Here is a 25,991-nt window from a genome sequence, read left to right as displayed (position 1 = left end):
GAGGTTAGCCACAGGTGCATGGAAAGTTGGTGGGCTGTTGATGTTGTAGGAGGTGAAGTAGAGCGGTGGCAGGCTTTATTGACAGATGGGATGAAGATTTAGTGTCAGTGTCTTTAGTCATCAATACCCTCTGAATGAAAAATAAAAATTCTTTATTTCAGTAATATTTTTTAAAGCTATAAGGAGCCACTGCACAGGTCAAAGAGCAGCAGGTTGAGGACTCTTGGTTTGGTCATTAGATGTGTCATTGCAGTCGCGCTCAGGTTGAGGTTGGTGAAAGATAACGTCCGTGGTTCATAAAGCCGTTAATGTATGGTTACGGTTGAGCAACATCAGTGACATTTTGATAATGGAAGGAAAATATCAAGGTCACGGTTTGGAAATCTGTAAACATTGGTTCCAGATTTGCGTTGGATGGTGAGTCTATGAATCCAGCCTCGATCAGGCACTGACTCTGCAGCAGGGTTATTTTATGTTTGTCCAGTTCTTTCCCCTCAGAGTGCCTGAGGAAGATTTCTGACTTGTGCAGAATAGTTTCAGTGAGTTTGATCTTTTTGAGTACAGTCCAAGTTTATTCGTGCAGCACATTTCCACATAACCACAGTCGACCAAAGTTCAGCACAAGCTTCAGAGACAATAACAATAAGGGGCACGCAGGTCTCTCGCTGCAGCGCTAAGGTTGGCATTCAGCATGAATCATGAATCTTAAAACACTGGGCTGATGAATCAGACTCTGATAAGAGGACACTGATGGTTTCTAAACCTGTTTTATTTCCTTTTCCTGGTACAGTTTGAAGGCATGAGGTCCCATCTGAAAACAACCCAAACAATATCGTCCCCATTCTGTTTTAGGAATGCCCGGAAATGGCCCAAAGGGTGTCATAAAATGTAGATTTAGACGGAGCCAGCCTCAGAAAATGTCTCAGTGCTTTAATATCTATATTCCATAGCATTGATAAGAAAGCAAAACCCATATCCTGGTCTGGTTATGGCCCTTAAATATTTAAAAAGCCTGCGACTGTATGACTACTCTCCCGAGGGAGGGAAATACCACTGTGTCAATAAGTTTCAGAATGTGTTTGTCTTGTACAAAGAGAGCCGCCGTGGCTCTGGATCTATATTAACACAGATGTTCTCTGCTGCGAGCTGTGATGTTTTGCAGATCTGGTCATGGACCTCCGCTATCAGGGCCAAAACATTCGAAATTGCTCTTGTGGAAGAGGAATATTTACCTCCAGTCTGATGTATTTCTCATAAGAGAGGATTTCTGAGTCATGCTTGAGTGGGAATAAGTCTGTGATGGCGAGGAGTTATCACTGCGATGTAATTGCACAGAGATAATGCATTATTTATGAGAGATTTAGCCTCATTAATCCGTGAAATGCTCTGAAACTACTATCATTTTCTTTTCTCATGACTTAGTGTTTTGCAGATCTTTGCAGGGACATGAATCTGCTCTTTGATGTGCAGTCAGTTTCCCTGACTGTCTTTGTGAAGTAGTGTTCTTTGACAGCTCTTCCCCAGCGCTTTCAATGAATCATTATCCGTGCCAATGTTTGCACTCAACCTGTCTTTCCCCCTCTTTTGTCTTCCAGCTGCACACTGACCTCGATAAGGGGGACAGTGCGGTGAAGTACACTCTCTCGGGGGACGGGGCCGGCTCCATTTTCACAATCGACCAAACGACGGGGGACATCCATGCCTTAAGGAGTCTTGACAGGGAGGAGAAGCCTTACTACACCCTGCGCGCCCAGGCGGTGGACCTCGACACCAACAGGCCCCTGGAACCGGAGTCGGAATTCGTAATCAAGGTCCAAGACATCAACGACAACGAGCCAAAGTTCCTGGAGGGGCCGTACACAGCCAGCGTCCCTGAGATGTCACCAGTAGGTAGGTGTCAATCTGAAGAGACTCCCCCTGAAGACAAACGTCACCACTCTCCTTAATTGACACAAAGTCTTCGCTCTGACGGCTTTGTTTGCTACGCTTGAACTACAGCACACAAAAGTAAAGTTCCAGGAGTATCACAGGTGCACCCCGGGGGGCCGAACTGCTCCCCCTGAAGAGGTTTTGACATTTCAGCAAACCAGCTATTCTCGGTGTGCCCTGAGTATATTTCACAGCTCTGTAATTCCCCAGAAGAATGGCTTTTCTTGATGTAAATGGCAACGAAGGCCCTCAAAAACTCCTAACTCAGCACTCTCTGGAGCCTCGGTGAGCGCTCTAAATCATCTCTGTTTACAGTAACTGTTAAATGTAGGATCAGACGCACTTTGAAGTCTAACAAGAACGCATCCAGCGTGACTACAAAAGCAGAATACAAGGCGTGGAAACCCCACAGAATACATCAAGTGGATTTGTTGGATAACTGACAGGAAGTGAATTCTCCCTAATTAAGATGAATGGATCAGAATTGTTACTTAAGCCAAATGAGGCCTGTTTGCGTTGTGAGATACAGTCTCTGTTTACAGGTCAAGATGAAGAGCTCTGTCAAAAACTCCTCACCAAAATAAATGTGTGTTTCCCCAAACTATTGATATTTCCAGACTGTAGGGTTACTTATTAATAAGAATGGTCAAAAAACATACAATAAGGTGTTGGTAAGTGTGGCTAATATTAGCAGAATGAGCATCATCAAAAAGAAAAAAAAGGCAGAAATCTGACTTTATCTAAGAATTTTGATTGTAAAATAATAATTATAATAATAATAATAATAATAATAATAATAATAATAATAATAATAATAATAATAATAATAATCTTTTTTCCCCCCAGTGGCCCTAATCTTGTTCTGCCCCCCCCCCCCCCCCCCCCCCGCGCAAAAAAAACTAAATAAATAAGTAAAATAAATTAAAAATTAAATTAGATAAAAAATAAAATAAAATAAAATAAAATAAATAATTAATAAAAATAATTATAAAAAAAAAATAATAAAATAAATCGATTTGCTAAAAAACATCAAAAAAAAAAAAAGCTGAAGATGAATAGAATAGAATAGAAAATACTTTATCTATCCCTGAGGGGAAATTCAGGAGGAGGTCACAGCAGCGATCAAGAAAACAAAAGTAAGAAAGTGTATAGAAAGTGCAAAAAGCTCCATAAGAAAATAGATGCTGACAGCTTGTCCATCATTGTCCAGTCAGCCAGCCTCCACCTCCACAGGGTCCAGGACTGAGCTTCTTCAGCAGTCTGTTCAGTCTCTGTCTCCTGGATCCTGTCTGCTCACAGCAGGGGAAGCTCTTCCAATGTGGCGTTGGTGTCTGGTGTTAGCTCTGTTAGCCATGTCTGTGAATAGCATGATGCTACTCTGCCCTCTGGTATTCCCTCTGTTGCTGGGTTAGCACAGCTAGCTCGTCCATCTTATTGGAGATAGATCTTACGTTCCCAATAACGATGGATGGAAGGACAGGTCCATGTTGTCACTTCTTAGCTCACACCTGAGAACCAGCACGTCGTCCTCACCTCCTCCTCCTCACCTTGTGGAGAAACATCCGGCCTTGCACCAGTTAGCATTGACATGCTACAGGCTGCTAACAACTGATTTCACATGTAAACAAAGCAGCCATGGTTACATGTAGGATCTCCAGACAAACATAGGAGCCAAAAATAGTAAATAGTACCCCCATTTGTGAACCACTGATTTAAACTATCGCCAACTGTATTCCTTTTAAGAGCTCCAATCACAAAAATGACTCATAATATGTTTGAATGATGCCGTGTTTAGACCAGTTTATTCATCTAACTGTAACATCACAGATAGAAACTTCCCTGAGTTCAAGATCACTCCTTCATCCCCAGATTATCTGAGCTTAATCAAAGGTATGAAGGATTTAGCATGTGTTGACTTCTTGTGTTTGAGAGGGAGTGTAAAAATAGAGATCAATTTTCACCTGAACAGCAACTCAGAGCTGCTAAACCCCATTAAGATACTGTCAATGAAAAAAAAACCCTACAGAGACGTGTAAATTACCATCACAGGAGAACATAGTGGGTAAAAAAAGGAATAATGTTTGCAGTGAGAAGCAGCACAAATGATATACTCCACCACGTTAGACGAAGATTTCTGTGTTAGAAATGTTAAAAAAAATCATTAAACAGATTGGTTTGAATTCATGAGAGACTTTAGGTTGTACGGTTTGACCCCAAGCAATGCAGAAAACTCTCACCCCTCTTTTATTTTACTGGAAAGTAGAAGCTCAGCTCTGCAAATCAAGGGGAATCCTGCAGCTGAAATGTGCTCCAACAAAAGGGGGTCACAAAACTGTGACACACCATAAAGCTCAAATGAATCCGCTGTGGGTTTGAAAACGATCTTGACTTCCGCTTATTGCAGTTCAAACCACAAAAAAATGTATTCATTATGTTTTTACTGGGAGCATTGTCTGAACATCAAACACTTTAAAGTCTTTATCAATATTTATAGCAGCAGACTGGGGTGATCAATGGGTTCATTAACTGTTACATCCCTCTTGTCTTTGGTTAGAATCCCCCCGTGGGTGTTTCTCTGTTCGCAAAAAGCAAAACACAAACTCAAAGAGCGAAAGCCCCAACATAAATATGCAGTGATGATTGGTAATGAAGACTAATCTTGGGCTAAACATTATAAAATCACTCATGGCAATAATCTGGAGACCCTCTTAGTGTTGTTTGCAATTAGCTTATCTCTGCATAATTTAGAGACGATTGTAAACATCAGGCTTCGGCTTGTAAATCCACAGAAGTCCTTCCCCAATCAGACCGACGCATCCGTCCATCTCTGAGTCTGTATGTGTCGTTACAACATCTGTCTGTGATGCACATTGATTAACATATGGAAGCCCATTTCTGCCAGTTTAGAAAGTGAAATGAAAAAAAAAAAAGATTATTTAGAAATAAATGTGAGATACTAAGTCACAATTATGAGATAAAAGTCAGAATTATGAGATTGTAATTCCTTAATATGAGATTAATGTTGAAGTTAGGAGTTTAAAAGTTGAAAACTGTGAGATAATAAAGACATTATTTTGAGATAAAAAGACAAAATTAAGTGAGGTGTTGCAGGGACTACAACGCAGGCAGGGGAACATGGATCGCGCAATTTTGACTTTTAACCTCAAAATTACTCAATATATTATAATTATTGCTAATCTCATTATGAATTTTGATCTCAAAATTTCAACTTTTTATCTCGTTTATTTGACTTTTAATCTCATAAAATAACCTTTTTTATCTCATAATTATGACTTGTCATCTCATTTTTAATCTTATGTCAAAAATAAGATTTTATCTCATAATCTCAATTTTTGATCCAATGATTGTGAGTTTATTTTAATATTTTGATTTCTAATGTCATTATTATGAGTTTATCTCACAATTATGAATTTTTTTATTTCATAATTTAAGACTTCAGTGTCTAATAATTTTCACTTTTATGTAATAGTTTAAATTTTTTATCTCTTAATTTCGATTGTTTATCTTATATTTTTCAACTTTTTTTCTCATTTTTCAACTTTTTATCTCATAATTTTGACTTTTATCTTAATTTTTCAACTTTTTATCTCATTGTCTAACTTTTTTTCTCATTTTTCAAATTTTTATGTCATAATTACAGCATGTCATCTCATTTTTAATCTTATGTCCAAATTAAGATTTTATCTTATAATCTCAATTTTTAATCCTGTGACTATGATTTTTTTTTTATTTTGATTTCTAATATCATAATTATGACTTTATCTCACAATTATGACTTTTCTATTTCATAATTTAAGACTTCAGTGTCTCATAATTTTGACTCTACCTGATAGTTTAATTTTCTAACTTTTTTTCTCATTTTTCAAATTTTTATCTCATTTTCTAACTTTTTGTCTCATTTTTCAAATTTTTATGTCATAATTATGGCTTGTCATCTCATTTTTAATCTTATGTCCAAATTAAGATTTTATCTCATAATCTCAATTTTTTAATCCCATGACTATGATGTTTTTTTTATAATTTTGATTTCTAATATCATAATCATGACTCTATCTCACAATTATGACTTTTCTATTTCATAATATAAGACCTCAGTGTCTAATAATTTTGACTCTACCTGAAAGTTTAATTTTTTTTTCCATCTCATTTTCTACTTTTTTTCTCATTTTTCAACTTTTTATCTCATAATTTTGACTTTTTATCTCACAGTGTAACCTGTCTCTCAGAATTATGACATGTCATCTCATTTTAAGTCTAATCTCAGAGGTCTTGTTTTATCTCATCATTTTGACTGTTTATCTTATAGTTTTTGCCTTTTATCTCACAACTTTATGTCATTATTTTGATTTTTTATCTCATTTTTTCAACCTTTTATCTCGTTTTTCAACTTTTTTTCCACCATAATTTTGACTTTTATCTTTAAATGTATCCTATTTATCTCATAATCATGTTTATCACCTCATTTTAAGTTTTATGTTAAGTTATGAGCTCTCATATTTTTGACTTTTTATCTCATAAATTCCTTTTTCGATCCCGTGGTTATGACTGTTTTTAATTTTGACTTTTGATATAATTATGACTTCATCTGTCTATCATGACTTTTTTCAATCCTATTATTTTAGACTTTGTCTTATCATTTTGACTCCTTATCTCATAATTATGACTTTTTATCTGATAGTTTTGACTGTTTATCTCACAATTTTGACCCCTTATCTCAGAATTTAGACTTTTTATCACATAACTATGGTTTTATTTATCATAATTTTCACTTTATCATCACATTTTTGTTTATTTTTTTATTTTTTTAAACTGGCAGAAACAGGCTTCCATACTTTAGGTTTAAACTTTCTGAATCCACATTTTGCAGAAGAAAAAATTGGTGCATCTGTATTTTTGTCACGCGTTCCTCAGCGCCGACCTTTGAAGCCATCTCTTCTACCCAGTTCCTAATCACACACCTGCGTTTCCATAATTGCATGAACAGAATTTACCCGTGGTGTTTATTGTCTCACACCTGGGGACCGAGGCTGCCTTGAAACACGTAGGTGTCAGCCACGCTTAAGAGCTTTTCAACTTTCACCGTGTCTGAGCTCCTGGAGCTGCGTCTGTCCTCTCCTTAAGCTGCAGGAAAAAAGCTGTTAACGTCTTTATCTCATCGGTTATATATTTGTGTCTGACACGATGAAATCCTCCCTGGCTGGTTTAATCAGGCATGTTTGGCTTTGTTAGAAAGGATTGAGACACTAATCTGTGTCACCTCATGTTTTAATGCCATTGTTACCATCTGCTGTGGCTGCAAAGCCTGTTTAATAAACAGCAACTCCTTCACTCTGGGCTTAGCAGAAAGCAAGATGTCAATGCCGAACCTCCGGTCAGTGTCTGTTTAAAGCTGGACCTGCTGCAGTTTTATAAGACAGCCGGCTCTTAAACTTAGCCTGGCAGGGGGAACAGATCCAGGTGTCTATTTCACTCCTTTAATGACGTTAACGTGGGGGAAGTTCAGGCTCTGATGTGTACTTTCAGTGGAAACTAAAAAAGTAGCTCTCTATTGGAGAATTTAACCTCACATTTCTAAGCTCAACATGTCATTTTCTGCAGTCAATCTCCAGCTGAATCATCGTAGATGGAGAATATAGACTGCACTTGACGTTCCTGACGTCACTTTTGCTCAGATGTGTAATTCAGTGGAATGGGAAATGACTTGCTGCTCTGGAAATGTTGACTCATCTGCTTTAATCCATGTTGTACCAGTTATTCCCGTCTGTCAGTCACATCACAATCACTAAAAGTCTCCCCGTCTTTAGACGTATGTCACATGTGATACGCACGGATGGGTTGTCTTTTTTATCCATTGAATGAATGCAGAACAGAGACGAGCAATGATCCTATTCAGTTTGAACCGTTGGTCTTACATCAGACCGGTGGTTTCCAAAATAAGGGTCCCAAAATACCATCCAAAATTTAAAAATTTCATCCATAAAAGTAGAAGTATGAACAGTAGAAGAGGCTAAATTTGACATCAAACCATGCAAACAGGAAATTGTTTATCTGTTTTGGACTTTTTTTTAATTGAAGACCCTCAAGGTGATTGCTGTCAATCAGCTAAATAAGGAATCCATCTTTGGAACCATATTTTGGGGTCCCAAAAAATTGGGACAACCCTACATTTGACCAGCGGCGTGGCATGGAGATTTTTTTTGAGGAAGCCAAGTGAGACAAAGCCTGTTATCTGTATTTTTTTTTAGGGAGTTGGGTACATAAAAGGCTATGTTGCAGTAAGGATCGCTATTTCATGTAACGGACCTGTTAGAGTGCCCAGAGAGCGCTCGTTTTACTTACTTTGAACACCGACACACGCCCTTTAGCTCTCCCACCCTCACTCACTCATTCACACACGTTCATTGTCCTCTTGACTTAGCTTAAACATCGTATTAATTAATTCAACCGCCCAAAGACGGGGTGGCTTCCCTTGACACAGTCTTGGTCAATCACAGATGAGCAGTGTCATGACCACGGCCTCATCTGATTGGTTAATCATTCTTGTTTTTTTTCACCAAGGGATGCCAACTCTGCTTGGCTTCCTTGCGGACAACAGCATGCAGTATCGTATTTTCACCACACATTCGACACAGAACATTTAGGAGGGCGCTGTTTTACACTTTGTAAAATGCTCAATAACTAGAGGAGAGGAACAAGGAAGAGATGACGTGACAAAACACAGAAGAAGTATCGAAACTGTTAAAAAGGAATATTTTCATTAAATCACAGCTACAGTCTAAAAAAAGAGAGGAAGCATGGCTTCCCTTGGCCTCCGGGAGAAAACGCCACTGCATTTGACAAATTCTCAAAGCTGGAATAAGATTATGAGAGTTTTCCTTAAGTTGGGGTGCTCCAAAACCCAAGGATAGTTTATAATAAAATGGCAGGTTTAGCTGTTCAGCAGGTCTACTTTGGAAAAAGGAATAACGGTCTGGTATGGGAACTTGGACAGTCAATCACGCACAAAGCTACAGCAAATAATTCATAAATCATCCGAAATCACTGGCCACTCCATCCATAGACACACTGTATCGAAGACGCATCACACAGCGAGCAATAAAAATCACCTCAGATCCAACACTACAGGTGTTACAGGTCATTGCAATCAAAGTCAGACAGGTTTAAAAACAGTTTTTTCCCCATAGCCATACGGACATTAAATCAGTCACGTGACTAACTGTAACAGTATTTATGTGTGTATGTCTGTAATGTGTTGCAATGCAATGTGTCTGTAAAGTTCTGCTGTTCCTGCAAAGTGACTGAAACTGGAGAATGTCGAGCATGAAGTGCTGTACCGAAGACAAATTCCACCAACTCTGTTGTGTGGCCATTAATAAATGATTCTGATTCTGATTCTGATTCTGAACTGCTGCAAAAACTCAAATTCAAGCAAGTTCTTTTTGTTTTACTTAAGTACAAAAAACAAAGTCTTATTAGATGTAATGTAAGCCATGCTCACCTGACGAGTCCAGAAAAACCCACTATACATCAAGTTATCTAAGACAAAAATGATACCTGAATTTCATTCAAATAGTAATATGTAAATAAATCTGAAAATTCATGTAGGGCCAAGATCTGAAAGCAGCTACCAGTATGGCGTTGATCCCTCAGTGCCATCTGCCTATGACTCAGTGACACCTACCATTCCTCAGTGTTACCTGCCACTGGTTCAGGGACTCTGGTGTTTCACAGGCTGGTGTTGCTGAGCCATTGGCAATGTAACTGATGAATTTGCAAGTGTCACCGTTAGAGGTGTCCCAGTCGGATATTGATATCGGATATCGGTCCGATATCAGCAAAAAAAACAAGTATTGGTATCGTATCGGAATGCATCTAAAATCTCCAATATAAGCAGTTTCTGTCACCCATTGGTTGATAATGAATGGGTCAGTTTTTCCTCATATCGACTGCTGCTGATTACTGTTCTTTGTTTGAATAATATCACTTAATCAAGCCTTTTCTAACATGACAGACATACTACAAAATAAGTAATAAAAGTATGCATGTTCAATGCTGATATCATATCGGATTAATATCGGCCAATACTCAATGCTGCAGTATCGGTATTGTATCGGAAGTGAAAATGTAATATAGGGACATACCTAGTCACTGTGCAACTGGCAAGTGTCAGCTTGTGATTAGCAAGTGTCACTGACAGATTGGTAGGTGTCACTGAGATATTGGTAGGTGTCAAGTTCATTTGGCAGGAGTCACTGCAATTGGTAGGTGTCACTGAGTGATGGGCAAGTGCCACAGACAGATTGGTAGGTGTCACTGAGCAATAAGTAGGTGTCACTGTGAGATTGGCAGGCATCGCTGACAGATTAGCATGTGTCTCTGAGCAATTAGCAGGTGTCACTTTCATGTATCTGGCGTTACAGCAATTGGTAGGTGCCACTGAGAGATTGTCAAGTGCCACTGACAGAATGGTAGGTGCTGATGAGTAAGGCCATGTCCACACGTAGCTGGGTATTTAGGAAAACACATATATTTTCATACTTTCACGCCTGTTGTCCACATGAAACTGCAGTTTTACGTCACCGAAAACAATGTTTTCTAAAAACTCCGGCAAAAGTGAAGATTTTGGAAAACTCCGGTTTCATGGTTTCGTGTAGACGCCGGTAAACTGAGTTTCCAGTTCTTTAACGTCACAGCTGAATGATGTAGGCTCGTTCTGGTTGGCTGACACAGGCGAATTTACCTGCTGCGTGTGGACGGAAGTATTTTTCAAAATGAACGAGGGGGCTTTATTTGTTTTTGTAAATCCCCGGCTATGTGTGGACATGGCCAAATTGGCAAGTGTCTCTAAGGAATGGCAGGTGTCACTGAGGAACGGCATGTGTCTGAAATAGGTTGGCAGGGGGCACTGAGTGATTATGGCATACTTTAGGCCACTTTTGGATCTAGGTGTCACTCAAAAATAGAGGGAGGAGCATGAACTTTTTACTATTTTGTGACTTGACAAGCTTCTTTTTTGTCCATGAAAGGTTCTATTTTTGTTTATAAATATTTTAAAATGAGACATTTGCTAGACTTCTCAGGTAAATTTTGTTTGAGTTACGTCTAATAAGACAAATTTGACCAAAAATAAGTCAAAATGCTTCTTAGATTTCACATTTTGCATTAGGACCCTAAAACCACTTTAACTAACTAACTGCAGTGACCCCTGAAAGTTTCCTGACGCTCTAAAATCTGAAGTCTTTGACTAAAAACTTTGATGTGGTGATTTATTGGCTTTAACAGAGTATCAAAAGCAAGTCAATTAAAAATCTTTTTAAACTTTTTTTTAATTGAGTCCTCCAGCTTATGAAAGGCTTGGAGTAAAGAGCTGGAAAGTTAAGGAAGTGAAGGAAACCGTATTTGTAGAGGACAAAGTGAATTGCTGTGAGAAAATAAATCTCCAAGCGCAGATACCCAAAAAAAGCAACCCCACACTTAAAAATCTGTTCTTGGCAACTTCCCACCTCTGTAGCCAGATGTAGGTTTATGATTGATACACAGACTTACAGCGTGTACTCAGAGCTGGCTGTCAAACTGTCTGCTAGAAGTCTGTCCAAGTATCTGCTCGTCTTCCACAAGAACCGCAGACTCCTGAGTTATAAAGAAGTCAGGCTGATGAGGCCTGTTTGTTCACAACTTGAAACTTTGGATTGAGTCTTCTTTTTTTTAATTTAAATGCATGGTAAATAAGGCCCATGTTAATGAAATGGGCTTTTCAATGCCAGCTAGTTAAAGGGGATGAGCCAAACAAGTAATTATCCTGTCCCTCTTACTGCAGGAGGCTGGAAGACTGCCATCCTAATACTGTTCTTGCCACAGCCCTTTGTTTTTCTTAATGGTGGCATTGTTTAATGAATTGTCGCACAAGAGCTCCAGTTTTTTAAATAATGCCCACTTCGTAATGCAGCAAATGTGCAAATCAAAACATGGAAGAGTAAGGCTGAGCATCATCCCTCCTCCTCCTCACTCCTCCCCAGCGCTCTCCATCAGATACTTTGACTGCAGCTCCCTCAGCTCACCGTTCATTAGTGTCAGGTGAGATCTTTCACAAACTGATGGACTTCAAAGGGTTCAGATTTCACTCTCAGGTGGAGTGGGGTGGGGGAAATTAAGTCAGAGTCAATATGTCTTCCCACTCTTTCCCCACAGGGACCTATGTGACGCAAGTTACAGCCACAGATGCAGACGATCCCACCTACGGAAACAGCGCCAGGGTGGTGTACAGCATCCTCCATGGCCAGCCATATTTCTCCGTCGACCCCAAAACAGGTAAAGCGCTCAGATATTTAACAACATCATCATCTTGATCTTTATTTCACATCTATAAGCTAAATATGTTCTGCTCATGGTGAGTTTTCCCTGGCTGTGCAGTGATCCCAACTTGAAAAGGAACAGAAAACCATACAAAGTGGACTAGATTTCACTCACAACTAATGACAAGATTTGTCTTAGGTTTCTCTTTTAATGTTGTTTTTAATGTTGTTATTTTTAATGCCTCTATTTTTGATGCCTTTTTTCCTGACGCACACAAATACACAGGTCTTCATTCATCAGCTAAACCAGGGACTCCCAAAGTGTGGTGTTGCTAGGAGGTGCGCGACGTAAGCACCATTATTTATTGATATTTCATCGACAAATAACTACATAACAAATTAAATGAATTATTTAAACACTTTTTAATGGGGATTAACAGTTGAAAAAAAAAAATGTTAAATTTTTAAAATTTATATATATATATGATAATATAATATATATATATATATATATATAAATATATATATATATATATATATATATATATATATATATATATATATATATATATATATATATATATATATATATATATATATATATATATATATATATATAAAATTATTATTATTATTATTATTATTATTATTATTATTATTATTATTATCATTATTATCATTATTATTATTATTATTATTACTACTACTACTACTGTAATATCATTATATATAAATATCAAATATAAGAGATCATTATTCCCATTATTGTACATTCTGTTCTGTATTGACAGTAGCCATGTTTTTTTAATTTTGATACTATATAAATGGCTTTAATTACTTCGGGCACTGGTGGTGGACCAGCAAAGTTGGGAGGTAAAAGGGAGTGCACAGCCTGAAAGGTTTGGGAATCCCTGATCTAAACAAAGCCCAAAACTGTAATAAAAAAATATAACGGTGAAAGAAACCTACGGCATCTCTGAAGTGTCAAAAAACCCTAGAAAACATGCTTGACAGGTGCCAAAAAATGCAAAAAAGTCAAAACTGTTCGGTATGAAAGTATTGGCATCAGTGTACAAACAAGACTGACATAACATGGGGGTGAACTTCCTTTTTTAACGTGCCTCAATTTAAAAGAAGAAGAAGAAAAAAAAAAACAGACACAGTGTGCAAAGGTCTTGACACTGGCTCATGGGCTCTGAAAAGGAGAAGGATTCTAGGGTGACCAGAAAGGCCCCTAATAAAATTAAAGGGGGGCCTGGTAAAAATTTTTGTCATGGGACCCAAAATCCCTGGCAGCGCCCCTGCACTGGCTTGTGAACATGTGAACTTTGGCACGTGATTGCAGGAGCGGGGATCGGAGAGCGGCCAAATCTACTATGAAGTCACAGTCTACCTTTAGCCTTAGTTCTATTATCTTTAGTGTCTTATTTCTATTGTTAAAACTGGTTATCAGTCCACATCATCATAAAACAGCACGCATTTTGACTGCAGAGGCAGCGTTTAGCTCCATTTATTCAGACTAGTTAGCGCTTTTTTAAACACTAAATTCAACCTGTTATCAGCATCAAATGTACGGTTGTTCTGTGCTCAGTTTTTAGAAATGATACTGTAACAGAATCAACGTCTATGAAGCTTGGACGGTTACAGAGCTATAAGTGTCTTGGAGGTAATAGCGACCATGCTAACTGGTGACTTTTCTATCCCCATTGCGCACGCATCTACTATTGTTGATAGACAAATAATCCCTCTATATTTATCCATCAGCTGATGCCAAATATTTAGTAAGACACCAAAACATGTGGCTGTAAGATGTTCTTGGAGAAACAACAGTTGAACCTCCAAAATAAGAGCCTCACACTGAAGCTGAATCTTTGCTGCGAGGACAATTAGTCGTCTTAGCTGTTTGACAGCGAGCAAGCAGCAAATAAGCATTTGATGCTTGCCATTTCCATTTTTTTCACTTCCTTTACACCTCCGCTGGTGTGGGAGGGAAACGGCGGTAAAAAAGGTTGGAGATTGGCAGAAAGGTAGAGCAAGACAGGCGACTGCTCCAGATCTGAAACACCTTCACTCCGCCAGCGTTTGCCGGCAGTGGGCTGCTGTTGGCTCACCATCTGGGACAGTTCAAAGCGTATGAAAATAGGTTCATACATATCACACAGACAGATACGGTGGAATATGTCGCTGATTATTCCGCTCAACCCAGAGATTTACAGAGCACATACTGCGAGTGTGTTTCCAAGCGAGGCTGGGGAAATAATCCGACTGTTAAAGCAAATGTTTGTCCTGCTGGGAAACTGCGTCTATCTCCAAACACACGACAACAAGAGGAACAAACACTCGAGGGAGAACGCTTCAAAAGGGAGGAGAGGAACAACATACATGAGTCAACACGTGGACACCCTGCGTCTTTAAGGAATGATTAGAGAAAAAAAAAGGTAAACATGATCTTTGAGTCAAGATCAGGGCAGGTCAGAGGTCTGCAGATCAAATCCTCACCTTCCCATCAAGCTGAAAGAAAAAGAAGAGGTAGAAAGTGAAACCCACCCTTGCACTTCCTACTTCCTCTTAGCCTGCCAACCTCCCGCTGACCCAGCTATTAATCTGCAGTACAAACGCTCTCTGATCTCAGGGTCTCTGATCCTCAAGTGAATCATTATATGGCTTCACCAGAGTTCCCTATTGAATGTCAAGTGTCTCCAGTTTGTGAAATGACCTCTATTTCAGCCTCGGTCGGAGCCTCTCTTGCAGCATGGAGCTCCTTTTGGAGGAAATAAATCGAGCTTTTTGGAGTAAATTGTGTGTTTGATGTGAACATATTTCAAAGGATTTGATGTTTACCACTTTCCCCCGTGTGTGTCTTCTGTCTTATCTCACGACGTGTTCTTCTCCCGTCGTTCCTCACTCCTTTATTGTCTCTATTCCTCATCCATCTCTCCGTTCACCAGGTGTTATAAAGACAGCCTTGCCCAATATGGACCGAGAGGTGAAGGAGCAGTACCAGGTATTAATCCAGGCCAAGGACATGGGGGGCCAGCTGGGGGGCTTGGCAGGGACCACTACCGTCAATATCACTCTCAGCGACGTCAACGATAACCCGCCCAGGTTCTCCAAAAGTGAGTGCTCTTTCATAATCTACTATCTACAATGTCGCCACAGTTACCCCGGAAAAGTTTATTTATGTAGAACATTCAAAACAACCAATATTTGACCAAAGTGCTTTATAAAATAAAAGACACATTAAACTTCATAAAATTTAATGAAACACCAGTACCAATAAAACCCTAAAATTACAAGTAAAATAAAATCACAAAATCGTTATGGGATAAAACAATCTAAACTAAAAATATATAATCTGACAACACCTGCAGCTGCACGATTTGGCAAAATTGTGGAATTGAGGATAAAATGAATAATAATATGAGTCTTCTTGTATGTTTTAAAGGAACAGGCCAACATTGGTAGTTGTTTTAACGACCCAACTTTCTCAGAAAACAGTTTTTTTTTATTTATTTAAGAATTTCCTGTTTGTATGGGATACTATCTTGTAAGAACAAAAATCTGAAAAGTAAAAGAATTCCTAAAAATCATTTATCGTCATCTCGATGAAAAAACATGAAACGTGACCATATTGACCATGCTCCTCTGATAAGTAGCAAATCTTGCGGCAATGAGTCATGCTGCAGGGAATCATGGGAAATCCTGCTTTTTAAGATAGTATCTCATAAAAACCGAAAAGTTTTTGAATAAATATTTTCTTTTTTTTTTTTCTTTTGGATAGTATCTCATGAAAACATGAAAAAAACTTTTTTTTTTTTTTTTTTTTGAGATAGTATCTCGAAAAAACAGGGAATTAAAAAATAAATATGTTCTGTTTAGTTGAGATAGTATCTCATAAAAATGAGAATCTTTTTTTTTTTTTTGAGGTAAATCCCATAAAACAGCAAAATAAATAAAAAATATTTTCTGGTTTTTTTTTTTTGTTTTTTTTTTTGTTTTTTGAGATAGTATCTCCAACAACACAAAATTTAAAAAATATATATATATTTTCTGTTTTTATGAGATAGTTTTCTGGTAAAAACAGAAAAAGTCAAAATAAATATATATGTTTTTTAGAGATAGTATTTCTAAAAAACAGGAAATTCAAAAAATAAAATTTCCTTTTGTATTGGATACTTATCTCATAAAAACAGGATTTTATTTCAAGTGATTGCAATACCCTACCGTACTTTGCTGTTAAAAACAACAACAAAAAAGTTAGAATTTAGAATTCAAAATACAACGAAAGAAAGCTTTACATAACTATTTTGGTACACCACAGGTTGTTCACTTAAATTTTAGATTTAATTATTTTTTTAAATGATTTGTTTTGGTCTAGTTTGTTTTTTATCAGTTTCATATTTTGTTAAAGCTGTGGTCTGTTGATCCTGTATTTGTAATACAATAACCAAAAATAAATGTTGCTGGAGTGTGGGCTCACATAATTCTCAAGACCCTGCCCGGGGCACCAAAGTCTAAAAAGTCTGGGCACGCCCCTGTAACAATGGATTTATGCTAAATAGAGGGTTCAGCTCATGGAATAGAGGGAGTGAAAGGCAGGACTCACCTTTCCTCCAGGTAAAAGTCAAACAATGTCAAAAACTGCTATTACGGTTGTCCTAATTCTGAAAATGTGACGAATACACGGTTCCTGTCACTCCCAGAATTGCAAGAAAAACCTATATATATTTTCTTTCTTTTTCTTTTTTTCCTTTCGTTACTGAATAAGCAGGTCAAATCAGCGTAACGTGTTATCAGCATCACTGATTTTCTAACGTAATGTTCCTTTAAGGCTGAAACAATACAGATGACCAGACAAAGGTTCCCATATTTCGAATAACAAATAAACTCTGAACAAATTACAGGAGGGCAGAGGAAATTCATCATCCCTGCTCTTTGTAATTGCTTCCTAGTATTTGTCATTCTGTGCAGTCTGAAGCTAAGGCCAGTTTATTTAGCATGATTGCATCTCCAGCTACTACTCTTGGCAAATAAAGCAGGACTGGTGTTATTTCGCTCATGGGGCATGCGTCTATTTTTAGCTCCTGGTTGAGCATCATTGTGCTGCACGGGGATTGAGTCAGTGTATTTAACACCACGTTTATCTGCTCTTTCTCTATAAGCTGCTAAAGCAGATTAATTTGATTGTACCGTTCAGTAGGTCATGTAAAAAAGCCAAGCAGAAAAAAAAAGAAGAAAAATCGCTCCTGCTGTCAACACATCGATCTGTGAACGCTCCCCCACTCATGGTTATTAAACCGTGTGTGCGATCCATACCGTCCTACGACAGGAGGCGTGTGGCACTCCTGTGTTGCTGCAGTCTCTCCAGGTGTTTTGCAGAGACACGGAGCGGTCTCCTCTGAATGTAAATACAGGCAGTCAGCCGGTCAAGCTCCTCTGGCTCCGAGGGAAAGATGATATTTCCATAATGCTGTCACAGCACACAGGTTCAGCCTGGTATGGCTGCTTCTCTGTCCTGCCCCAAATCCTCTATTTGTCTGCCTCTCCTCCCCGTCTATGAGGGGGTCACAGGTAAAAAAAAAACCCCAAACTGAATGAAATCAAAGAAAACATTAGATGGTTCGGTTCACCGCCGGCATCGCTGCGTGGATCAATCCCACATCTGTCTTTCCAGAAATCCCCGCTCCCTCCAGTTATTATGGATTAAGTATTAGTAAAGCATAAATCCCTTGAATGAGCCTCTGATGATGGCACCAGATGTGGTCCCAACATTCATCACTAATAGCAGTTTATGTACCTGCACATGGCTTTCCTGGATTATCCAAGAAGCTTGTTAACCCACCGATAGCGCAATACAACGAGCTCAAGTTAACTTCTTATGACCTGTGAGTCAGTCGACTTAAAGACGTCTGCATAGGATGAAAAAAAAAGAGTTTCAGAGCAAACAAATCTCTGTCTGGATTAAGATTTAAGCTCTGGTTTAAACACATAGATCTGTATGTAAATACCTCTGGATACTGACCCCACTGAGCATGCTCATTCACATGTAAATGTGCACTTCCTCTTTCCACAAATATGGCTTTTAAAGTCACTTAAATGGAAGTTGCTTGAAAGTAATGAAAATGTGTCCTTTTTTTTTGTTTGTTTGTTTGTTTGTTTGTTTACTTTTATTGGTTTTGTTTATCTACTTATTTTAATTTTATTTTATTTTCCCTAGAATGAGGTCACTTATTTACTTTTATTGTTTAATTGTTTTATTTATTTATATTTTATTATTTATATTTTATTTTATTTTTCCTGGAACAAGGTCACTTTTTTTTACTTTTATTGTTTTATTTATTTATTTATTTATTTTATTTTATTTTCCCTAGAATAAGGTCACTTACTTACTTTTATTGTTTAATTGTTTTACTTATTTATATTTTATTATTTATATTTTATTTTATTTTTCCTGGAATAAGGTCACTTTTTTTGCTTTTATTGTTTTATTTATTTATTAATTAATTAATTTATTTATTTATTTTTATTTTATTTTATTTTCCCTAGAATAAGCTCACTTTTTTACTTTTATTGTTTAATAGTTTTATATGTTTATTTATTTGTTTATTAATTTAGTTTCTATTTTATTTTATTTTCCCTGTAATAAGGTAATTTTTTTGTTGTTGTAGTTTTTTAAAGAATATGCTCTTTTTTTTTCTTTTTTTTTTACACAGAATATGTCCTTTAAAAAACTCATTTGTGACTTCTTTCAGGTTTAAATAAGAGTTAACAGCTAAAATTGTTTGAAAAGTGATTTATTTTGAAGGCAGTGTATCTGGTGACATCACATCCTGTTTGGACTCTTCAGCTGTGTCCCAATTCAGGGGCTGCAGCCTACGGAGGCTGTAGCCTTCGGAGGACCCGGCCTTTATAGCCTGCGAAGACCGCAAAGGCCGAACTGAATTGAGACGGTCTGGTCTACGAAGCATTTCCTGTTTGTCACCCTCGACGTCACACAGCACCGCCCTCACCTGTCAGGCTTACATTACTTTTAAACACACGTAAACCAAAACCTCACATTTAAACAGGATGATTTTTACTATCTTTTTATTGCGTTGTTATTATTATTATCATTATTATTACCATCATTTTTATCATTATATCATTTGTATTATTATTATCCCTATTGATAGAGTATAGATCTACCATTTACATGAGAGTAAGGCAACAACGTACATTTTCAACATTTGATCAAGTGCTGGGGGGATGATAAATAAATAAGTATAAAATAAAAGCTGCTGAAATGATTTAATGTCTTTTGTGAATTCCCTGTAAAAAAATACATAAATGAATAAATAAAAACTCCAAGTAAGTTTTTTTCCCAAGAGAATTTACATTTATGGACATATTTTTATAAAATAATGAGAAGATTCATAAAGAACTGTTTTTCCACTTTATATTACTTGAAAAGAGCCCAAACAACACATTTTCACACAGAAAAACAAAATATTCTTTCACGTTTTAGAAACACAATCACATAGTTGTTGCCAGAAATCCTTCATATCTGTATAAATCAGGACTCCTTTTGGAGTTCGGCCGTATCCATCATGTTCGGCGTTCATGCGCAATGAATCTTGGGATATGTGAGGCTATGAAGGATTCACCAAACCCGTCCTTCGCGGCCCCCGAAACGGAGGACGGATTCGTCGGCCGCATTTGGAGGAGCCTCCGTATTGGGACAGCCTCCGACGCACCGCTGTGACGTAATCGGTCTTCAAATCCAGCCTCCGTAGGCTGCAGCCCCTGAATTGGGACACAGCTTTCATGTTAGCTCACTCCCCTTTCACTTTCTCTTCCTGATAAAGATCCTTAGCAAGCCCTGAATTAAATCCACTGCCATCTGCTAAAATCCATCATAGAGGCAATGCTGTACGTTCATACACAGGATGTTGAGGATATTAAAAATTTAAATAGTGATGCTTTGTTGAAAATTATATTTGATACGTTTTTTTAAGAGAGTTTGTTTACATTTATTTACAAGCTAAGACAAGTGCGCTAATAGCTTACGTCAAAGTTGCTCACATGAATATTTGAAGTCACCTACAATGTTTTTTGAGCTATCAATCGATTCCAATTTATTGTAATGCATTTCTATCTCCCCCTTTTCCAACTTCAACTTGAACTTGATTGTAGTCCCGTGGGAAAATTGTTTTTCAGCAGCAGGCATCAGTTCACAGTACAAGATTACACAAAAATCATACGGGTCTTACAAAAATCAGGAAAAATCCTGAACTCAAGTGAAAAAGGGACAGCACGTAAACCACAAAATGCCAAAGACTAAGACTCAGGTGAAACCCATGAAGTGCATTCAGTCATCAAAGTGCTGTGCAGTAGATAAATAAACAGTAACGAAGAACATACAAGATAAAGCAGATAGAAAGAGAGTCAATAAACACGTAACACATGGGGGCACTGTGGTCTGTGTGACATCCTGTTTCCTGTTTCTACTTTTTTATGTTATGTATATGTTTATTTATTTACTTACTTGTCGCTTATTTTCAGCAATTTTGAGTGTAGTATCTAAGGTTAAAAATGTTGTTAATGATCCAGAAACTTTGACGAAGAAGGAGGGGTGCAGATGACCTGGTGGTCTAGGTTGTGCCTAAGGGGCAACATCCACTTCAGAAAAATGAAGCTGCTGTGGAAGTGCTAAGAGTTGCTGTGAATTGAGAATCTGCTTGAGGCTGGCTACAGAAGGTCTGGAAGTCACGTACCCACCAAGTAAAAAAAAAAACAGACTTTGATAGGTCTAAAACTTGGGTCTAAAACATTAATTTCTCCATCAGCACACACTGTACGGAGGTGGATTTATTTGTTTTTAACTAAGCGGTTTAGAAGTTGTTAGGATCCTTTGATTGTCCAATCAGAGACACAGCTCAGGTCATGTGACAGGCAGGCATCCTATAGCTGTTAGACAGGAAGCTCAAAGCTCACTTATATCCAATATGGCTGCGTCCGTGGATTGGCTTCATTTCACAGAGACGTCACAAAGACTACGTCCATGTTTTACACAACCTAGGGTTGTTCCCAGGTTTCCAGACCATGGTCTCTTCCCTGCTTGTCACTCCCAACTCCTGCCCAAACTTCCTGTTTTATTCACTGTCCTCTCCTCTGTGAATAAAGGCAGAAAAAAAGCCCAGAAATATTTTTTTTAAACATGATGTCAGAAGAGATTAAATGTACGGAGGATGTACACAACTGAAAATACAGCTGACCAATCACAGGGCTGAGCAAAAACTGTAAAAGTGTGGCTCTGTTTATCCTCCGTTCAGTTAGAAAAGTTCCCGTCCCATCCTTCCAAAGCACACAATCTTTAAAAGAGTCTCAAAATGACGGCTTGTCCTTGAAAGTATTTGATTATTTATTGAAATTATCCTCCTCAAATTCTTTCACATCCCCTGTCTCAATCCCAGGATCAACACAGAGATCCACAATAAAACTGACGAAGGGAGAGTGAAATGATGACTACGTTTCAGGCTTGAGTAGAAGTGAGTGTTTAAGTTTGTGTTTAAGGTCCTCAACAAAGAAACTCACTCCTGCCAAGATGCTTCCTCTCTGCATTCGAAGAGCCAAGAGTCAAGTGTTTAGTTTTATCCTTCAAGTGGCTCAAGCACCACCGCCCTCACAGACCGCCAAAACATTCCTTCCTCCGCGGCACGTCTCGTATGGATGTTTCCATTTAAAGCTCAAATACACAGTTATTCACACAAGCATAAGATGAGTAAGTTTGACAAACAAACCATTCTCTGAGTGCCGCCCCAGCAGAGAAATATGTGGAGTAGTTTACAAAGCAAAAGGAGGAATGTGTTAGAAATGGATGTAAACATAACGTCAGAGAAAAGCTTTGTCAGACATAAACGTGTGACCTTGAAGACAGAAACATTTGATTTTCATCTCTTTACATGTCTTTAACTTTAAGGATCTAAATTTGGGACTTACAGGTGTTTTTATGGACCAAAATATGAAGCTAGTTTCTGCTTTAAGTGAAATCCTTTCCCCTGTTTGTTTGTAGATTTCTTTCAAAGTCCTCGGCAGGGATCTCGTCTTTTCCAGGGTTATCAAAGCCCTTGAGTTTTTGGTTTGTTTGTTGATCTGACAGTTGGAGCCGGCCAATTACAAGGTGCTGAGCGGCCTTGATGTCCAAACACGTCGAAATTGAATAATGTCATGCCTGCAGCTACAGAGCTGGCTTCAGAAAGGGCATATAATCTGCCTGCCTGTGGGTGGATAAGGCAGCTCCTTGGTGGGGGAGAGGCTGCATAAAGGACACGAGATGTGAAGGGCTCCATGTCTGCTTTCCCATGTCAGGTTATGATAATAAATAAAACCAAGCTCCTTTTTTTTTTTTTTACAGGTTTCTTTCATCTCAGAGTCCCTGAATCCTCTTCGGTGGGGTCTGCGGTCGGGAGAATCAAAGCTCACGACTTGGACATCGGGAAAAATGCAGAGGTGGAGTACACAATTGTACCGGGGGACGGAGGAGCTATGTTTGACATCACCACCAACGAACACAACCAGGAGGGGATCATCATCCTCAAGAGGGTACGCAGTATTAACCATTAAGACTTCATGTTAACTGTACTTTAACTAAACTCCTTAAAAACCACCGGAATTCAGCATATTCAGTCTACCATGGAACCAAGGATGGGAAGCTTTTTTATTCAACAGCAAATTAAAAAAGCGGTTTTCAAGACACTTATTATTCTAACCCATTTGCTCAACAGCTCGTTCATTATGCAGCAAAAACTGAAATCTAATCAAAGTCAGTATTAATAAAAATGGTCTTATGAGACTTAATATGATCCACATTTGGAGGTCCCAAAACAGATGCTCCAAAATCCCTGGTCTGTTACTTGTTTTGGCATTAAAATGAAAATTGAACATGTTTCGTTTGACTGCACTGAAGCAAGTATTAATGTTAATTTTTGTAAAAAATAAAAATTATATATATATATATATATATATATATATATATATATATATATATATATATATATATATATATATATAATTATTATTATTATCATCATTATTATTTTAAATATGACCAGTATTCACCCGATAATTTCTAAAAAAAAAAAAAAAATAGTTTTTCATTTAAGATATCAAAAGTTAAGTACATATACATAAATTTATTCTTATTTAAATTTGTTTTCTTGAAAAATTGATGCTGGAGTTTAAACCATTCTTAGTATCTTTAATAAGATTTTTTTTTCATTACTTGTTTGGTTGAAAGTGGCTTGTATAAAAACACATTAAACACTGGGTTACATGGACAACTCGAGCTGCGGATGTTGTTATGGACTAAATTTCACATGGTGAACATTTTCCTCTGGACTCAAGGGATAAAAATCTTCAGCACTGACAGTGTTTGGCAATTTATTTTAAAAAGTAATTAGTTACTTGTTACTTTCTCAAAAAAAAGTTAATAAATTAGTTACCGATTTCCTCCTTCATAAATGTAATTCATTACCAGAGAAAGTATTATTGCATTACTTTTCTGAAAACCTTTTAATTTTGCTGAAGAAGTCAGTTTTTGCTATGGGACATAATGCTCATGCCTCTTTTTGCCTTTTCCATCTCTGACGTCGAAGTGGTGTCTGTTTACTGCCGTCCTTGAAATGCCTGTTTTAACCCTACAGACTGCTACTTTTTCAAAGTCAAAACAAGTCGGCTACTTGTACCTTACATTCAAACCTGGAAAAGCATCCCCCCCCTCTCCCTGGAGTTGGTTTGATCCAAAGACTCTGCATGAGATCCTCTCTGACTGAGGTTACACAGACACACAGGTAGCTGTGTGATATTTGTTACTGAGAAGTTGACTTTAGCATCAGCTCTTTGTTTAAGACGTGTCAACATGATTGTTCTCATCATTAATAGTGTGTCTGACGCTTTTCCCCACATTTCCCCACATTTTATCAGCAGCTCCTCTCTGTGCTTGGCTGAACGTAACGCGCCACAATTCACTGTTGGTAACAGTAATGGCGTCATAACGTTCAGAATCTGTGAGGAAATCTGATCATACTTCAGGGTAAAACATTGTATAACTTAACTTCTAAAAAATACTTATACCAGCATTTAATACCATAAAATTATAAAATTAAACCATCTGTTTGTTGAGTCATCATATCTACTCAACATGGTTTGGCTCATATTAACTCTAATATGGCCGTTTTAATCGTAAGACAAAGCACTTGCTTTGATTTCAATGATTTGATGGTAACAAAGCACAAAATAGTCATGTGATCAGAAAAAGTTATTTCAGAAATTAGGTTTCTCCTGACCCAGCACCAAGTATCATGAAGGAACAGACGGTATTTACAAAAACCCAAAGCTTAAACAGCTAAATAAAGACGACAGTGATAGCTTACACTGCTCGTTGCCATGCAAAGTGTTTGACAATCAAACTGGATCATTCTGCCAGTTTTTCTACCCTTTCTTTGTTGGTTTTAACAAAAAATGCATGTTTTATAAACCAATTAATTCCCACCCCGTGTTGGGCCCAAAGGGCTGCACCTTGGCTGGAGATCCCGTATTGGTTTGCTCTGATTGGTTGATGGATTGGCTCCACATAGACCCAAAGGGAACAGCTTCAACCCATTCTACATTTCTACATGCTGTGCCCACTGCCCACGCTCAGTCTAACCCTTCTTCTGTAGCTCCATATGATCCCCGTTTGAACATGTTTGATATATAGTATCCCTTAATTATCCTCGACACGTCATGTAGATTTGTACTCTGTAGCCTACTAATGAGGCTGTCGTCTATTTAAAGGGAAAATCTGATGTGAGTGTCAATCATGATGGCGGTACAGAAACCAAAGAAAGGAACATAATCAACACCCTGGTACAATGAAGTGCCTGGTGGCGCCTGTACATTGCCACACGTCTCAGCAGCTCCATGTTTTTCTATGTGAGGCACAGAACGGACGTACAACCATCATCCAAGCTCGGAAAAAGATAATCATTGAACATCAGAGAAGCTTTCTCTGCCCAAGGAGAAAAACAGGGTGTATCAAAACCTTCCAACCATGCTAATAGCTCTTTATATTTAGCCACCTGCAGGTGTTAGAGCTGCACCTGGGGGGCCAGTGTGTTGCTGCACCCTCAGCACCTCTACTCCCCTCAGGTATGCAGCTTCACATGTTTTATTTCCACCCAGCAGCTTCCTGGTGCTGCTGTTCGGATGCTGTGAGCGCTGATTCTGAGCCTTGTTGACGGATTTTTATTTTGCATTCTTCTTTCAGATATTATCAGGGAATCAAATCAAGTGAGATGTAGGAAAACTGATTGATGAAATCTTAGATAGAGAGTTGAGGGCTCTCTCAGTTTGAGATTTCTTACTTTATTTGATTTGTATTTGCTGCCCTTGAGCCAAATTATCAGCAAATTCAAAGGTGTACCATATCACTGTTATGCAGATGATGTACGGCAGTGTAAAAACTAAATCTTATCAAGTGTTTATGTCTTATTTTCAGAAGAAAATGTCTTTTAGACTTATTATAAGCCACATTCACTGATTAAATACATTGGCCCTCATTTATCAATCTTGTGTGGGAATCCAGATCTGGGTAAAAGAAACGAGCTAACGGCAACGTTCACGTGTGATTTCTGAAATATTCATACCAGGGCATAAACCTGATCAGCTGTTGATAAATGTGGCAAAAAATTGAATAAATTACCTTTTCTTTATTTTTTTTCATTATTTTTT

At 37.9% G+C, this 25,991-nt stretch overlaps 1 protein-coding gene across 1 annotated transcript in view; it reads left to right on the top strand.

Moving 5' to 3' along the window:
- Window positions 1–25,991, top strand: part of LOC141807220 (cadherin-12-like) — a 216,578-nt gene that overhangs the window by 127,071 nt on the left and 63,516 nt on the right. The window contains exons 3-6 of the mRNA XM_074693046.1: window positions 1,596–1,890; window positions 12,139–12,258; window positions 15,191–15,358; window positions 22,636–22,823. Of these exons, the coding sequence (XP_074549147.1) occupies window positions 1,596–1,890; window positions 12,139–12,258; window positions 15,191–15,358; window positions 22,636–22,823 (771 nt within the window). The remainder of the gene's footprint in view (window positions 1–1,595; window positions 1,891–12,138; window positions 12,259–15,190; window positions 15,359–22,635; window positions 22,824–25,991) is intronic.

The sequence above is a fragment of the Halichoeres trimaculatus genome, unplaced genomic scaffold, assembly GCF_033239565.1.
Source record: "Halichoeres trimaculatus isolate MK-OKI-2021-1 unplaced genomic scaffold, fHalTri1.1 fHalTri1_scaffold_18, whole genome shotgun sequence".
NCBI lineage: Eukaryota > Metazoa > Chordata > Actinopteri > Labriformes > Labridae > Halichoeres > Halichoeres trimaculatus.
Note: the sequence above shows the minus strand (reverse complement) of the source record. Positions and strands in the feature narration are given on the sequence as shown.